The 13,514-nt window shown below is 42.2% G+C and overlaps 3 protein-coding genes across 6 annotated transcripts; 1 reads left to right on the forward strand and 2 right to left on the reverse strand.

Moving 5' to 3' along the window:
- Positions 1-467: 467 nt before the first annotated feature.
- fkbp3 (FKBP prolyl isomerase 3) lies at positions 468-3,009 on the forward strand. Its single transcript, XM_069158516.1, has 7 exons — positions 468-583; positions 822-923; positions 1,007-1,108; positions 1,744-1,879; positions 2,087-2,154; positions 2,258-2,355; positions 2,608-3,009. The coding sequence occupies exons 1-7, from the start codon at positions 479-481 to the stop codon at positions 2,660-2,662; spliced, it is 666 nt and encodes a 221-aa protein (XP_069014617.1). The 5' UTR covers positions 468-478; the 3' UTR covers positions 2,663-3,009.
- Positions 3,010-3,117: 108 nt separating this feature from the next.
- Positions 3,118-4,824, reverse strand: faua (FAU ubiquitin like and ribosomal protein S30 fusion a). The gene is made up of 5 exons (XM_069158517.1): positions 4,739-4,824; positions 4,152-4,233; positions 3,916-4,060; positions 3,551-3,606; positions 3,118-3,338 (listed from the first exon to the last, which is right to left on the reverse strand). The coding sequence occupies exons 2-5, from the start codon at positions 4,224-4,226 to the stop codon at positions 3,213-3,215; spliced, it is 402 nt and encodes a 133-aa protein (XP_069014618.1). The 5' UTR covers positions 4,227-4,233; positions 4,739-4,824; the 3' UTR covers positions 3,118-3,212.
- A 1,171-nt stretch (positions 4,825-5,995) lies between these two features.
- Positions 5,996-13,462, reverse strand: prpf39 (PRP39 pre-mRNA processing factor 39 homolog (yeast)). Of its 4 annotated transcripts, none has more exons than XM_069158522.1 (15): positions 13,329-13,462; positions 11,679-12,107; positions 11,362-11,555; positions 11,085-11,210; positions 10,783-10,901; positions 10,450-10,617; positions 10,144-10,324; positions 9,605-9,712; positions 9,352-9,516; positions 8,787-8,913; positions 8,338-8,606; positions 7,375-7,559; positions 7,200-7,274; positions 6,845-6,953; positions 5,996-6,683 (listed from the first exon to the last, which is right to left on the reverse strand). In XM_069158522.1, exons 1-15 carry the CDS (start codon positions 13,339-13,341, stop codon positions 6,594-6,596), a joined length of 2,358 nt encoding a protein of 785 aa, XP_069014623.1. In that variant the 5' UTR covers positions 13,342-13,462; the 3' UTR covers positions 5,996-6,593. The 4 variants fall into 4 exon arrangements, with proteins under 4 accessions (XP_069014623.1, XP_069014620.1, XP_069014619.1 ...); XM_069158519.1 differs by having other exon boundaries at positions 7,375-7,577; XM_069158518.1 differs by having other exon boundaries at positions 7,191-7,274; positions 7,375-7,577.
- Positions 13,463-13,514: the final 52 nt, after the last annotated feature.

A 13,514-nucleotide genomic window follows, 5' to 3' on the forward strand; every position in this document is an offset into this window, starting at 1 on the left:
TAAAAATGTACATACAATATATAGCCTATCTGAAGTTATGTGCACTTCTATGTTCTTTTAATTTTAAAGAATTAAGATACTCAGGCAAAAATCGTTGTTACATCTGAATTCAATGTTAAGAGTTACCACAAAGTGGCCCGACACACATTTCAGACAATTTTAATTTCCTTGTAATTACCTTCATGTTAGCCATATAGACGATCCGAAACGGAGTGACGGTTTATAATTTGTGTATCTTATTGATTTATTGATCAGTTGATTCAGCATTCACTGAATTGCCTTTCAGTTTGTAATTCACCGTTTTTGTTTTTGTTTTTGTTGGGGGTTTTTTTTCCGTGCAAAGTTGAAGAAAATAGCACCTGACAATTCAAAAGGTAAAAAATAAAACCTTTAATGCAGCAGTTTCGTCCCGAAGCATCAGTTTTCTGCAGTTTTTAGCGACGCACGCAGGTCAGAGTTCACCAGTTCGCCTTTCAAAATGGCGACTGAACCAGCACGGGAGTGGAGCGAAGAGCAGCTCAAAAGTGACGATTTGCCCAAAAAAGACATCATAAAGTTCATCCAGGACAATGCGGCGCACTCGGTATGTTTGATCGCCGCGGTCTTCCTGTGATCTCGCTTTGAATACGTGTCGGCCAAAGTGCAAATGCTTTTACTTTGAGCTGCAAGCGTGCTTCCGGGTTAGCTGAGGGGGGGCAGCCACGGTGAGCATGTTGTGTTTTAGCATCGTGCAAAGCAAAAAAAAAAAAAGCGCAACGTACGTATGTCAAAGAAGATCGCCGGCCTTTCTTTCTCCCGTCTGACTGCACTCTCTCTTTCAGTTCCTCAACGAGCACAAGCTGCTGGGAAACATAAAAAATGTTGCCAAAACGGCGAAGAAAGAGCAGCTGATCATCGCCTACAATCAGCTCTTTGAGAGCCAAGTAAGTGAAAAGAGCGACACACGTGCTGCAGCTATAAATGACTCCGCACGGGCAGCTGATGGGACCAAACTTGTATGTTGCAGAGGTTTAAAGGCACGGAACCAGTCGAGGAAGTGACCGAGCAGGTAAAAGCTGTGAAGATCGAAGAGAAGCCCAAAGATGTCAAGACGGAGGTGGTTGACGAGGTATTGTTAAATATACGCAGACACGCTGCTCGATTTTTTTTTTTTTTTTTTTTTTGGGGCTGATTGCGGATGCTATTATAGATATATGCACATATTTTTTTCCCCCCCTCCTAATTGCAGAGAAGTCGTTCCTGCAGAAGAATGAATCTCTTATTATGCATATTCATATTGTGACGTCCCACCAGCAGATACAGACCAAAATACAATGCATTTCAAAGTGTACACATTCATTTAGCAAAAATAAGATTTCGATGATGTAAAACGTGCTATATTTATTGTTCTGTAACGTTTTTTTTTTTTTTTTTTGCAAACAAAATGGTAGGATTCATGCTATTTAAGTAGGCTTGAGTAGGGATGATATCGGACACTTTAAAACACCTCCACACTGCGAATATATTGTCGCACCCTCAATGCCAAAGACTTGATGACACAGCGCTGTGTTGCACACCCTCAAACCAGGGACATTGAAAGGCATTGCTACAGCATCATTTTATGGACCTTAATTGCTCTGGGTCCATATTCCATTTTAAGGCCTTTATTCTATGATACTGACGATGTCCCTATATTATTGTGCATTTTGAATGTTAACGTTTTTATGACACATTTATGAACCACTTCTTCGCCGTTTATCTCAGGGCCCTCCAAAGTTCACCAAGTCCGTGCTGAAGAAAGGTGACAAGACAAACTTCCCAAAGAAGGGTGAAACTGTAAGCTGCTGGTATACCGGCACCCTGGAGGATGGGACTGTCTTCGACACAAATATTCCCACACGTAAGAAAATCTTAGTGTCACAATTATGCAGATGGTCGTGTTTCTAAGGACCTGTTTGTAAAGCACCTTAAATAAACCTTTCCATTCATAGTTTTACCTATGTCACAACTTGTCCTTCATGGTTATGTACATATAGATGAAATCAGTATCTTGTGATTAAGATTCTGTCCCCGGGTTTAAACTATCTCTGTTCTCCTGTGTTTTCAGTGGCCAGAAAGAAAAAGCAAACGAAACCAATGAGCTTCAAAATTGGCATGGGAAGAGTCATCAGAGGGGTATGTTTTTCTATCTTTTTTTTTTCCTGCTCTGTGCATCCAAAGCTTTTGTCTCGTCCACAATAATGAAATACTTCTGTCCCTATCATCATCATCATCACAGTGGGATGAAGGTCTTCTGACAATGAGCAAAGGTGAAACGGCTCGATTAGAAATTGAACCAGAATGGGCCTACGGAAAGAAAGGCCTCCCTGATTCCAAGTATCCTTTTCTTCGGTGCTTTGTGCTTAACATGCATGTCTTATAAATATTATATAAAGTGTTATTGAAGCTGTTCAGCAGGAATGTTTTTCTAATGATCCTGCAGACACGGGGCATCAGAGCTCAGGTTAAACTGCGGGGTAAGTCTCACTTCAGAGTATCAGTCCACTTTTCCTGTGCTGCAGCTGTAACTTGATTTGATGCAAGTTATGTTTTTTCCATGTTGTTTGACCTTAACTCCGGCTCCACCAGGATTCCACCCAATGCGAAGCTGATTTTTGAGGTCGAGCTGGTTGCTGTGGATTAACTGACAAATGTTGGCCAGCATGCACTACGTTTTCAAGAATAGACACATTTAAGGGCCTTATTGTAAAACCTGAAGTTAACATGGCTCTCGGATTGTTCCATCGTCCAGTTCCAGGGACGTCTCTGCTTTATCATCACGTTATATATAAACAGGCTGGATTAGCAAACAACGACCAGTCACTTTAGTAATTTGAGTTTTGGACAAAATGTAATGGGTTTGTCAATAATGTACAATAGAAAGGCCGTGAGACATGTTCTTTTTTTTTGTTGTTCTTCTGCATGTAAAATGTAAATGATGAATAAATCCATTTTCACTCGCTCGGTTCATATCGAGGAATGACATCATAACTTTCTGGTTTTCATTTTAGAAGTAGCCGGTCACTGTAAATTATGTGCGTGTAGGTTTGATAAAGATCGAGACTTCCAGTGCACAAAGAATCACTCGTAGAGTCAAAGTCCAAGTCAAAATTTTTATTCTGTACAGGATAACATTTTACTTGGTGAAAACTGATGGGTGGTGAGGCCGTTTCTCCTCTGTAGCCTTGAAGGACTTAGGAGTTGGCGTTGGGGCCCTTCTTCTTTCCAAAGGTGGGCACAACGTTCACGAAGCGCCTGTTGTACTGGATGCGACGCTTGGCACGGCCAGTCTTCTTCTTCTTCTTCTCCTGCTTGTCAACCTGGACAACATGACATGGAAGAGGCATTTTTTTTTAGGTCATAGTATGCTTTTCATACATTGATTTCAGTGACTAGTTCAAGCAAAACAAAAAAAATGCCAAGCTAAATTTTCATAAATATACAGGCCTTTTACATTATTATTATACATGTATTTTAAAAAGGTCAGTAAAATTAATGTAGATGATTTTGCTTGAAAAGAGTCAAATCTTACCTTGGGAGTCTGTCCCCTCACTTTGCCGGCACGGGCCAGGGAGCCGTGAACCTTTCCTGTTGGAGGGAAAAAGGAAAAACACGTTATTCAGGAGACTACGGGTGGTTTTTTTTTTTTATAAGCCAGCTAAACATCTGGACAAAATAAATTTGTCATGTGCTCAGTGTTGACTTAAAAACTTTTATCCCAGCTTAAAATTCAGCTCGTCACACCAGTCAAATACAAACAGTATTCAATTTGTTACTGGGCATATTAATAAAAAAAAATTAAAAACACTTTTAGACAACTTGACATTGCTTACTTGCTCGGAACAAAAACAACATGCAAAACATGTGTAGAACCGTGTCTTGTGTTTAAGTACTGACCTCCCAGCAGCCTGCCAGCTACTTCCAGGGTGCAGTGCTCGGAGATGCCACATGATGCCAGGGACAAATCATCCTCCAGTGGGCATCCGGCAAGCAGCAGGACCTGATCCTCGACCAGGAGACCCTCCAGAGCCTGGACATGAGCCTGGACGATGCCAAAGAATAAGACATATTAAATCATCCCTTCCACATAAACGCCATTACAGTCCTATGTATTTTCTGTCTTGTCATTTTACCTTGATCTGGCCAATAGTCTCCTCTCCGGTCACCTCAACGGTGTGAGTGTTCTGGGCACGCACAAAGAGCTGCATCTTGTTGCTGGAAGAAATCACAAAAGGTCGGTTACTATATTTATTTTTTTCACGACAGCAGAAAAAAAAAAAGTTTCACCTCCTCCACGGAGTTGTGACGAATCAAAATGTCGGCCGTAAACATTTATTGCGGAAATCTGCTTGGGTTTTTATTTGCGATAACAGCCACTGATAACAAACACCGCTACTTTATGTCTGAATCCGGACTTCTTTTACCTCCCTACTGTGTCAAAAACAAAGCATGCCCTTTCAAAAACTTGATGGGACATCGTATTGGGACAGAAAGCTGACCGGACGAGTCCCTCTCGCCGTGTAGCGAACGCTGCGCTAGCTAAACTACCGCATGGGCACGCGTTTCACGAATACGTATACAAATACATGAAATACGCGTTCATCGTTCGATATAAAGCATTATATGCGATTACGGATGATATAGGTACTCTATCCGAAAGCCAAAACCCGTCAAGAGTTTCCTTAAGGAGGAATTTTCCCTTAAAACGCGTCGGTCTTACCTTGTTCGATGCTAGTCGATCCACGCTCGGCACAAAAAAGGGCTGTTTGAGGGCCAACACTGCGCATGTGCGGTTTTACGTAGCCAGTCCCGAGCGGAGGCCACGCCTACTATGCGTGGGACGTGACGCATTTAAATTGCAGAAAAGTAATTATTCATGGGCGCACATCGTGTTAATTTACAAAGGAAATTGCTTTTTACTGCGTACAATTCAAACCTTTGCAAAGTCAAGAGACATGTGAAGTGGCGGATTACCTGCTGTTGGGTCAGGCGATTTATACAGGAGGTATCATTTCGGCAGGCCTTATGTCATTTTGACAAATTATGCATTTATTTACTGGGGATTAGTTACTTGACCTGACTCAGCAATATAAACCAAGTAATCACTGATCAATACGGGATGTTTTTTTTTTAATATGTTCTTCACATTAACTATTAAGCAGCAGATAAAACTGTTTTATCTTACTTAATCCAAATGTTTTCAGTCATTTGTCTATCACCCTAAATTTGTCTTCTTTCCAGCATCTTCACACTGAAAAGCAGTTCCATAGAAAACAGAGCCGCTCTGTGTTGTCAGACCATTGCTGGACATTACGAAAAGATTTTCCTAAGGCCAAATAAAGGCAAAAAAACAGGCACTGATATTTTAAGAGTTTGTACCTTTTCAGTGGCTCAGCAGCGTCATTCACGACAATACACTTTTTCCTTTGTTTTCTGTCTTATTTGCAAGTGATTCTTTCCGCTTCTAATTGACCACTCTCTTATCTTGTGACCTACACTCAACTCTGTATTACCATACAAAAGCAGGTACATGATGACTTGTATCAGGGGATGACTTGTCAAACTGTTTGTCAACTGCCAAAGCTGCCCTAAGAAAAGCCCTGCTAGTGACCTACACTCAACTCTGTATTACCATATGAAAGCAGACACAAAAGGAGTGGGGGTGACTGTCAATTGTTTGTCAACTGCCAAAGCTGCCCTAAGAAAAGCCCTACTAATGACCTACACTCAACCCTGTATTACCCTGCTAGATAGAAAAAGATGAGGACTGCGGAGGGCTGGAAAGCCATGCCGGAGGAGAACTGCTGGACACCTCTCTTTGAGGGTGCATGTAGTTGCTCCTTCTTGCAAGAATAAAATGTCCGATGTGTTTGATTTTGAACCAAGCCCCTTGAGTAATTTTTCCAACAAGCTCAAAAGGTCATAAACAATCCTTTGAGCCCATTGGAAACCGAAATGATGATGAAATCAAGAGTGATACGTTTTGGATATCAGTCTCTTTATTATGAAATCAAGTCAAAATAAAAAAACAAGAAACTCTTCATTGCTCTTTGTGGAAACAAGCATGAAATATTAAAAATCTGTATGTTTTGGGAAGGAGAAACACGACTCAGAGATACATCGATGAATGCCTCCTTTTCCAGTTTAAATCTTTAACACAAGGAAAGATCAAACTAAGTCATCTGATCTTAAAAAAAAAAAAGAAAAGTCTTGTCACACAGGCAAAGTAGAATCTGCCTTCACAAATAACATGCATTTAGAGCCCAAAAAAGAAGCAAGTGCTGGAGATGGCGAGTGTAGCAATTTGTGTATTTTTTTTTTTTTTTTTTTTATATAACGTGACTGATCAATATGACTGTCATGGGGGGGCCACATATATTCGAACCAAAGGCTACAACATATAATTTAACTGATTAGCACACCGTAAACCAGAAAGAAGAGAGGGGGGAAATCAGCTTGTGTATTCTGAGGTTAAATTGAAATCTCCATGACACCCTGTTAAGAGGTCTTGTCCCAAAATGTAAGAAGGTGAGAAAGGATGCCAAGCCTCCATCTTCAGATCAGGATGTTGTCCATCATGTAGGAGGAGGAGGGTAGTACTGGTTATACTGGGCATACTGGTTGTACTGCCCCCAGGAATTTTGACCCCAGCCGCCATATTGTTGCTATAAAGGAGGGAAAAAGAAAACGTTAGGTTGATCACTGAATTTTTTTTTACTTTTACATGGTTATGTCAGCACATTCAGAATATAGTGGATAAACACATACATTTAGTGCGCAAGGAAACATTTTTCAGCCCTGTTAACGGGTTAGACATGAAACGTACCTGGTACCAGTTGTAGTTGTAGTTGTTTGCCTGCATGTCCGTCATTGTGTTTGCTGCACCAGCAGAGCCGTCGTCCACACGCTGTTTCTTGGCGTCAGGTTCCTGAGAGCTGGAGAAGTAAGTTCTAATTAGTAAAATGCCACTTATGGTTGTCGAAAATAATTCAAATGTACAAGTGAGTTTAGAGTCATGTGTCACTGCATTTGTAAACTTTTAGATCATGTAAAGCTCGAGCCAAATGTGTTTGCCGTTAACTATGATACGATGAGCTGCTATAAATCATGTCCTTGATTAGAAAGTTGTGAAAATGTTGATGTGCGACCCCAAGCCCTGTTCCGTTATCCACCTGTCATACCCGTTCTCGGCTTTCCTCTTCGTCGGTTCGCTTTCTTTCTGTAGTTTCTGTTGCTCCTCATACGCAGCGACAAGCCTGAAAGATGTAGAAGAAGGACCATTACACAATGTAAAACACAAAAATACAAAAAAATTATTTATTTCTCTTTTTTCACAACAAACAAAAGAAAACTCACACATTGATGTCACTGCCAAAGTCTTCCAGAAACTCGACCTTGCGCTGGGAGAAGAGCAGGCGGGCTTCCAGAGGCATCGGGCTCTTCAGGGCTCGGTCGAAACAAGCCAAGATCTCAGCCTCATTCTGGATCACATCTCCGCTGTATTCCAGCTCCAGCAGGTTTAGATACAGTTTGGGACTCGTCTGTAAAAGCCACAGATACTGTACATCTTGACTAATGCAATGCAGTTGTGATGTAAAGTGAAAAAAAACAAAAAAACTGGACGTAATCATCAAATATGTGGACTCCAGTTTTTTTTCATTACGATTCAACTGAAAGGGACTTTATTGGCATACAAGTTTTTAAAAAAATGCTACCAAAGCATCAAAATGAAGTTTTTCCAAATATTTGTACAATACACAATGTTGTGTTAAAATTCATGTTGGTGTCATTAAGATGGATGTATATTAATTATATATTATATCAATGTGTTCGTGTGTGTGAATGCACACGTGTGTCACATAGGACTACACTGTCAATCTAGTTGTGGCATGTTGATACATATTTGGCAGCATGATATGCCCGGTCTGGGAGAATTTTTTATTTATATATTTTGTTACTTATTCCTAATTGTAGGAGAAACACAACCAAATGCTCACATTTTAGCATTTCGTGAGGACTTGGTGACTCCACAGTTCATTGGACAATTGAAAAGTTCAGTGTGTGAAAGCAGCGCAGCACCTGCGACGTGCACAGAGCAGCACCGCGACGTGCATGGACATGGCACAGCACAGAAACGCGCTCGGAGCAGGGGGAAGTTATAACCTTTGAGTCACTATTCCAAGTTCCCCCTGCTCCGAGCGCGTTTCTGCGCTGTGTCATGCTCATGCGCAAAAAGAGCAATCTCCGAACTTTTGGATTTCCCCTTTAAGGTTGACAATTTGTAAATGTATCAGTCAGAAGTGATCAAGCAGTTCTCACCTCGTCTTTTTCTATGGCATCCAGCAGCACCTTCTTGGCTTTGCTCAGACTTCTCTGCACCTTCATCATCTGCCTGGCCAGCTTCACAGCATAGAACGAAGTCTCAGTCGCATTCTTCGATGACTCCATGGCCTCCCTCAACAGTGCCTCAGCTTCATCCAAGTTACCGTGGCGACGCTCCAGACTGACCCTCCGAAGGCGCACCATGGCCAGACCCGAGACTGCTTCCTCCAGGGACTTCAGGATGCTGCGAGCCTCCTCTACGTTGCCTAATTAAAGACAAGTATAGTCCCGTCAGCATGGCCCAACTCAAATTGAATTACATGCAATTTTCTTTGAAGCGTGTATACATTAAGTCACATCCTTAAATGACGTGTTCCTACAGAGAGACTTCCCTCCCCTTTGATACTTAATTTGACTGTTGTGTTCAATTTGCATGAAGCACTCACCTTGCTGCTCCTCAAAGGCTGCCCACAGCAGGTGGATGGTCGGTTTCTTGGGCAGATGCATGGTACACGCCTTCTTGTAGACGTGTCTCACCCCCTCAGTGCTGTAGCCCTCTAGATATTTTGCATACTTCAGAGTGAAAAAGAGAAAGCGAGTTGGAAGAGATGCAGGACAGGACAGAGAAAAAGAACAGGAAAAGGAGAAAGGCAAAAGAGACAACAAATTATAAACCAAAATTTTCAGTGGACAGAAACAGTGAATTTCTTCATTGACAAGATCGTTTTTAGAAATTTTCTGTGTAAACCCATCAGCACCTTCATGGAACCAATTAGATAAGTTTCTGTAAGGTAGTGGGAGACGAAGAAGATGCAACGTAGTAGTTGGCAAATGCTGCAGTCAAATCTTGTGTGGCAAGCTGGCCATCCCCTAATACAACAGATACAGTCACATATCAACGTTACACGCAAAGAGAGTGCAGGACGATTTACTGTGTCGATGTGATATCATCGTTGATGGGGAAGTGCAGGGAGATAGCAGGAGTGAGAGAGAGGATAAAGGTCACATTACCTTGATCCAGAACTCCTCGTAGAGCGCACAAGCGATGAGGCACCGTTCAAAAAGAACAAACACACGCTCCGGTGTCCCATTTTCAATTTCAAAGTCCAGGTACTCCTTCCAGTTGTTCAGCTGTGGCTTCTCTAAGGCCTTTACGTGGAAGTATGGTCTCTTGATCTAAAAAGAAATGAATTAATTAGTGGGAGAAGGAAAAAAAATATAGTTTTAACAATTAACACAACTGTGAAGAAAAGCAGACACGTACCCCCTCCTCAAAGGCCCAGCGCTTGCTGACTTCGTGTTCATTGTGGTTGAGCACTTCCTGACGACCCTCGATCACCTTGTGCCGCATGTTCTCGATCTCTGTCACTCTCTACATAAAAACACACACAAAAAAACAAGGTCAACCCCCTGATTGATGCTTCACCGTATCACATTCTCCACTTGACGTAAAAACTGCTAGTCCTGCAGCCAAGGATTTACATCACCATGAGCTTGCCAGAGACAAGAAGCCTGTAGAAGGAGAAGGTATATATGCACCCTGCATATCAGCCTCTGGGTGCAGGAGCTGGGTTCAAGGGGCCCCGTTGATCCTTTTAGTTTTAGGGCGAGTCCCTGATTGGATGCCAACTTGAATCCCCCCTGGCATTCATTGGCTTGGCTGCTGACATAAAGACACCTCTTCAAACCTCGACAAATTTTGCTTTCCATTTCATCATGGACAACAGGCAAGCTCCTGCTAACCCTGCAAGCAGCAATTTTGTAAATCTGTCTTCCCTGCAGGAATGGCCGTTAGATTTATACCTTGGCTGGATCCGGAAGATCCTCTGTACCGGGTGGCAGCTCCTCCTGAGCAGCAGTCGCCTCTCCATCCTCCCCGACCATTGCCGATAGGCTGGATTTGGAGAGCTCGATCCTCATCTGAACAAACTCCTCTTCTGACAAGAAATGTTTGGGGTTGTTGCTCTGCACATGATCCTTGAACCTGCACAGATAAAACAGAAATTCAATTATTAAAAGCACAGAGAACAACTGTAGATGAGGTATGATTAAGGAGGTGGCAATAAACCTTAACAGTCAAAGCTGATAAATAGTGTTTTTTCGCTGTACCTCTGGAAGTGCTGGGAATACAGCTGCGTTGGGATGCCCAAGATGCGATCATAGATGGCGGTGACGTTGGCCAACTTCTGCTGCTCCGTCTCCCAGTTTATGAAGGACTCCCACAGACGGTCTGAGCGAAAGTCTGTGCCTGCCGCAACCACTGCGTGTTCGTAGGAACTGATGGTAAAAAGAAAAGAAATATGCATCGATGTGTTGTCTTCTCATCCCACCGGTGTTCAAAAATGGTACTTAGTCCATTCTAAATGAACTGTAAAACATTTGGTTCAGTTCAAACACTTAAAACAGAAAAGCCAACACGATAAAAAAAAATGTTTTACTCACGTTCGAATGCGTCCCTCTGTCTCTGGGTCACTGAGATCCGAGTTCTCTTTGATGAAGGCCAGGTAGTGCAGCCACAGGTCCACGCTGAGAGGGATGGCCTGCAAGCCTCTTCTGTACACCTTGGAAAGGACCAAACACAAGTTTGTCAAGGGAATTATTTTTACAAATGTTCACAAAAGAGGCTCTTTCTTTGTCCAACTGCCTTTATGCCTTAAAAACTCTTTGCATGAATTTTCTCATGGACAAAAACTGCAAAAAAACCACATGGTCTCGAGTCAGTGCACAAATACATTTATATTTACCTCTTCTGCAACCTGTACATTCCCGTGCTTCTTCTCAATATCTGCGTACTTCTTCCAGTAGCCATAGCAGTAAGGATAGCGCATCAGGAATATATCAAATGCCTTCCTCACAGCTGTAAGGACATTCTGTAAGAAAGTAAGAGCAAACAGCAACAATCTGATCAGTCACTTGTTAGTTGCGTTTGGATAATATTATTGTAGAAGAAATATGTACTTTACTTTTTTCAGTTCATTTCAGAAATATACAAATGGAGCATAACTACATGGATTCTCTTACCTCTTGCTCCACATACTGCAGCAGGTAGACCCAGCTGTTGAAGTCTTCTGGGTTGTCCTCACATCCTTTGAAGAGTTTTTCAAACTCTGAGGGCAGCTCTGGCTCTGTAGGAACATCCGATTCTTGTGTTATTTCTTTGGATGGTTCTTCCAGCTCCATGCCATCCTGTGCCACCTGTGGAGCCTCGGTCCCATCTGGAGAAGTTAACAAGGAATCAGTGAGTGACAAAATTGGATTTGTTTGTGATATTTTGCTTCCACGTAAGGAGACTCATTTTGAATGTGTATCAGATACAGAGCAACAACTATTTCATTCACCTTGACTGCCATCCGGTACAGCAGCTTCTGGCTCTACACTCATCTCCTGGCTCTCTTGCTCCATCTCTGTAGGCTCTGCTACTTGTTCTGCCTCTTCTGGGGGCTGTGCTGGAGGAGGTGGTGGTGGTGGTGGCGGCGGGTGCTCTTCCTGGAAGAGCTGAGCACTGGCAATCTGAAACTGCTCCACAGCCTTCTCTACAGATCCCAGCTCGGTGGACATCATCTGCTGAGTCGGTTGCTGCTCTTGCTCCGGAGCTTCCTGCGACGCATCCGAGTCCTCGGGCAGGATGTTGGAGAGTGGCTCTGGAGCAACCTGGTCCAGGGACCAGTCAGCCGCTTGGCCGAGAACAGGAAGGTTAGGAATAAAGGCATCCCCGTTGCTCTCCATGGCAGGGGACTCTGTGTCCAGCATTCCAGTAATGGTGTCGTCTGAGAGTGTCAAAAAGACAGGTTGGATTCTCATTAGAGGTGCAAAGATAAGTCCATTAACAGAAAATTAATGTATTTCAACAAATGACAAATATTTTCTGGTTTCAGCTCCTCAAACATAAGGCTTTTCTTATTCTCTTTGTAGTACATTGAATATATTTAGATTTTGGACTGTAAGAAAAACCTAGAAGAAATTAAAGCCAAAATGTTCATCGGGTTTTGTTTTTTTTTCTTTTCTTTTTATTGACTTGATGGCTAATTTATTAATTGAAAAAGTAAATCAATGATAACTGTTGGCTGAAGCATTATATATGGCCAACATGACTCTTAAATTAGGCTGAGAGGAAATTATATTTGTGCACAAATTATAGGGCAGACAGCCAAAATTTACCACATAGCCCTAAATTGCTATTTTAAGATAAAACCATCCGTCAGATACAAAACTTTCCAGAACTCATCAGATAACATGTTTCACTGTCGAGGAAACAGAAGTCAAGAAACTTCCAAATTTAACACCGAATAATTATCGTTAAATCATTTTAATTTGCAGGCATTTTTTAAATGTTAACTTTAACCACCTTTACACAACAAAAATGGTCGCCACGGTAGACGCAGCAGCTGTTGTAACAGGATACTTCCTTGTTTGAGCATTAAAACGGGTGCCAGATTAAGTCCGAGTCCTAATTTAGCAACTAAAAATAATGGAGCCGCGTGATCGGTGATTCAAACATAGCTTCTTCGATGAGCTAATAACGTTAATACCGATGATAAAAAAATAAAAATTAAAAATAGCTACGTGTTCCGTAAAAAAAAAATATTATATTTGTTCTTGTTGCATCTGGGAGCTTGTTTGCATAGTCAAAGTTCAATCCGAAGTTGGGCCTCGACTCCCGTCTATTACACGAGAAGTATTAAAGCACGGAAGTGAACACAGATCGATAGCTTCACCGTCAGCTTCACGTTTACGATTAAACGTGAACACATTTTGAGCATTTTTTTCTTTCACTCTCCGACTCGATCCGTTTCGATATGAGCGTTTATCTCGACAGTTATTGATCAGTAAATTGCCCGCGTGCATGCGTTTGCCTCCGTCTCCAGTTAATAGACGGCACCGGCGGCAGCGTCTCCACGTTAGCTAGTCGGCCAACGTCGGCTATTTCACCCCGGAGCGTTAACAATTCATAGCAGATCCGGGAACAAATCTGCGTTTGGGAATCTTACCAGTATCTTCCATGTAATTTCGCTCAATCTTGTGAATTTTAAGTGCCGCTTTCAAAGTCACTTTATCTATTCCAGGACGTCGAGACGCGGTTCACCCACCATTCTTATCAACTTGGAGGAAGAACAGAGTGTGCACATGCGCACTAAGATCACTACCCTCCCGCGTGTCTGGTTGCCCAATTTTTC

The sequence above is a fragment of the Embiotoca jacksoni genome, unplaced genomic scaffold, assembly GCF_022577435.1.
Source record: "Embiotoca jacksoni isolate LCO1_2020_lvr unplaced genomic scaffold, fEmbJac1.0.p SCAF_23, whole genome shotgun sequence".
NCBI classification, from domain to species: Eukaryota; Metazoa; Chordata; class Actinopteri; family Embiotocidae; genus Embiotoca; species Embiotoca jacksoni.